This window comes from Myotis nattereri (assembly GCF_964212035.1).
Source record: "Myotis nattereri genome assembly, chromosome: 18".
Taxonomy (NCBI): domain Eukaryota; kingdom Metazoa; phylum Chordata; class Mammalia; order Chiroptera; family Vespertilionidae; genus Myotis; species Myotis nattereri.
Genome location: NC_138093.1, coordinates 12,118,166 through 12,121,634, shown reverse-complemented (window position 1 = coordinate 12,121,634; position 3,469 = coordinate 12,118,166). Strand labels below are relative to the sequence as shown.

Genomic DNA, 3,469 nt, shown 5'->3' with positions numbered 1-3,469 from the left:
TTCCTTCACTTAACAGTTGTAGAGCACTGAGTCCAGGTGGTGCTTATGATGGGTTCTGGGGACATGGTGGAGCACACTCCAGGCTAAGCAACCCCTGCCTTATAAAGCTTATTTTCCAGTGAGAGAGACAGGAAATAGACAAGTGACCAAATGCACACAAGGGGCCACAATTGTTCTTAGTGACATGAAGTGAACCGGAAGGTCACCCTGTAGATGGGTTGTCAGGGAAGGCTTCTGGAAGCCCCAACCTTCCCGCTGATGCTGAGGCACAAAGAGCCAGGGGCCTGGAAACAACAAGCGTCAAGGAGGGGAGCACTGAGCTCCTCCTGGGAAATGAGGGCCCTCAGCAAGGGCCTCTGACACCACAGCAATGAATTTGGACTTTATTTCGGATGTGCTGAGTCACCACCAGCATCAGGGAAGGACAAGCTGCAGTACTCGCATTGAAACTTTACTTAAGCTCTTTTTAGGGAATGGTTTGGGGGAAGCAATGGATGATTTGGTTTCATCTTCATACCTTTGTGCATTTCCCAAAGAAGTCTAGAAAGTGGTTGTGTTAGCATCATAAAAAGCAATCCTTACTTTATATATTGTATGTTGAATGCCTGTTTTCTTGCCTGGAGTGGCCCATCTTTTGGAGTTTCTATGAGTTTTTATTCTTGGGAGCTTCTGAACTACAGCCTTGGATATTAGGCATGGGCAGTCCAAGGCACATAGCAGAAGACTCCTATGAACCTTCCATTTGTCCCTATTGGGCCTAAAAAAACAGGGTTTATTTCCTGACAGCATAGAGCTATAGATAGGTCTTGAGAATACATGGCTGTGGGCTAATGGCTAAGAGAGCCCTCACCAATCCCATCTCTTCATGAGAAGGGATTTTACCACCTTTATACCACATACCCTGTGTGGACATTCCAGAGAGAAACATAATTTTCCATTTCTTGCCCTTGGAAATGAATCTCTGCCTAGTAATGGGGATAAACCCAATCTACAGGTGGAGAAATTGAGATTCAGAGATGCTTGGCTGAGGTCACAAAACAATAGGCAAAGGGGAGTTGGTTCCTGAGCTGCCTCCCTCACCTCCCTGTGCCCAGGTCATGAGTGGGGCAGTGGTGCCTGAGCCCCCAGAGCCCTCTGGCCAGGCAGGAGCTATGTCTGTCTGTGAAACAGGGCCCTGAGGGGTTTTTTACTTCAGGTGCCTGTGATGTGTCAGGGAGGGGCTGGAGGAAGTGGTGGAACCAGTCCATCTCCTTCAACCTGGGAAGACCGCCAGTCTGGGACCAGTATAAAGGGTGCCCTGGCCCCTGCTATGCTCAGCTCAGCATTCCACTAGAAGCCCGTCCAGCCATCCTTCCTGTGGGCCTGGTAAGTGTGAGCCATCCCCCAGGGATGGAACTGGGGGCCTCCAGCAGGCAGAGCATGGCTGGGGGGCCAGCGAGGGTGGGTGCAGGCATCCTCATGGACTGGATTCAGCTGCAGTACCTGTGCTTCTGGAAGGTCTCCGGTCACTGTGCTGAGGGATAGGTGTCATGGGATGGAAACAGAAAAGATGACAATCTCCTCCTGTTGCTGCTTTCCTTGGGGCCATGTTTTGGAATGTGTGTGTGTGTGGTGTATGTGAGAAAGAGTAAGAGTGAGGCAGAGGGTGGGGGCAGTGAGATGAGGATGCAGCATGAATATGGCCAAATTCTTTCCTCAAATTCTTTGATTTAAGTTGACTGTGATTTTGCCTCTCTTATGGGGGCAGAGGCTTCAGGGAAATGCTTGTAACTCTTGGCTCTGTGGCAAAAGGGGAAACTTCAGAATGGAGAAAACTTTCTATTTGGAGAAACCCAGGCAGAGCAGGGGCAGGAAATCCGAACTTACAAGTGGAGATTTGGAAGAGTCAGCTCCATTCTCAGCAACGTTGCTGCCCCTCCCACCACCCCTCCCCTGAGCACTGGGGCTGCAGGGAAAGCTCAGAGCCCATGACGAAAGTAGCTCTGCAGGTATTAGGCCAACCTGCTCATTTTAAAGAGGAGACAGCTGGGGCCCAGAAGGGCTAAGTGCCTGGCCCAGGAGCACACAGTATTTCAGTGAGATATTTAAACCAAGAATATGTCATGAGACTCCAATCCAGGGCTCACGCCATGACCTCTCACCTCCTCTCCATCATGGGCTAATGGCTTCCAGGACTTTCCTAGGACCTTACCTCTTTCTGCTATGACCCCAACTCTTTCCTCCTTGGAGGTCAGAAATGAGGAGAGACAAGGATGAGCAGAAGGCAGAGTGGCTCCCAGCCCACCCTTGCGGAGCAGCTCTGGAGACAGAACTCTTGCAGGAAAGGAAGCTCCCAGGAGGGCCTCTCCCTGCCTCTCCCCATCACTACCCTCCCTCTGCTGCTTCTGGGGAATGACAGCTGGACGTGGTGGGAGAGGCCCGGCCCCGGGGACGAGAGGGGCTGCTGAGGAACCAGGCACTGATTGCTTGGGAATTCCTCTACTTCCTCTCTTCAGCCACCCCTCTGACCCCTTCTGTTTTTCAGGTTGACCTGAAGCAGCTTCCAAGATGTCCCAGCAGCAACACACTCTGCCAGTGACCCTGCCCCCAGCCCTCAGCCAGGAGACCCTCAAGCCTGTTCCTCCTCCCGCTGATATCCAGCAGGAGCAGGTGAAGCAGCCAACTCCACTGCCTGTCCCATGCCAGGAGGTGCCCTCTGAGCTCCCAAGGGAGGTCCCCTTGGAGCAAGGAGAGAAACACACAACTCCTGTGAAGGGGGTGCCAGAGCAAGACTGTGAGCCCCAGCCCCAGAAGCTACAGCAGCAGGAACAGCAGCAGGAACAGCAGCAGCAGGAGGAGCAACAGGAGCAGAAGGAGAAGCAGCAGCAAGAGGAACAGTGTGAGGACCAGGAAGCAGAAAACTTGGAGCAGCAGCTGGAGGAGACTAAAGCACGAAGGGAGCAACAGCTAAAGGAGCAGCTGGGACAGGAGAAGAAGCTCCTGGACCAGCAACTGGATGGAGAGCTAGCAAAGAGAGATGAGCAACTGGAGAAGAAAGGAGAGCAGCTGCTGGAGCACCCGGGACAGCAGGAGAAGCAGCCAGAGCCAGCAGAGCAGCTGGATGGGCAGCTCGAGCAACCTGCATGTGTCCCAGCTCCTGGCCAGGCCCAAGAGACCCACCCAGTCCAGCCACTGAAGGGAGAAGTCTTGCCCCCAGCAGAGGAGCAACAGCAGAAGCAGGAGGTGAAGTGGCCTCTCAAGCATAAGTAACCACCCCCAGATCCCAGAGGCGCTCAGGCCACCGCACATAAGTGGAGAGAGAGCTGAACCAGTGGCCTCACTTACCTCAGGTCCCCCAGTCTGGATGGCCCACCTCATCTGTGAACCTGCCTGACCCTGTCCCTCTGCTTGTCTCTGTGATAGAGTGGGATGGGGGAGGGGGGAGCTATTGCCCAGAACCTACTCCTGATGACTCCAGTCCCACCCCATC

At 53.5% G+C, this 3,469-nt stretch overlaps 1 protein-coding gene across 1 annotated transcript; it reads left to right on the top strand.

Moving 5' to 3' along the window:
* Positions 1 to 2,547: 2,547 nt before the first annotated feature.
* IVL (involucrin) lies at positions 2,548 to 3,249 on the top strand (the record flags this gene model as incomplete). The annotated part of the gene is made up of 1 exon (XM_081113260.1): positions 2,548 to 3,249. The coding sequence occupies one exon, from the start codon at positions 2,548 to 2,550 to the stop codon at positions 3,247 to 3,249; it is 702 nt and encodes a 233-aa protein (XP_080969386.1).
* Between the last annotated feature and the right edge of the window lie 220 nt (positions 3,250 to 3,469).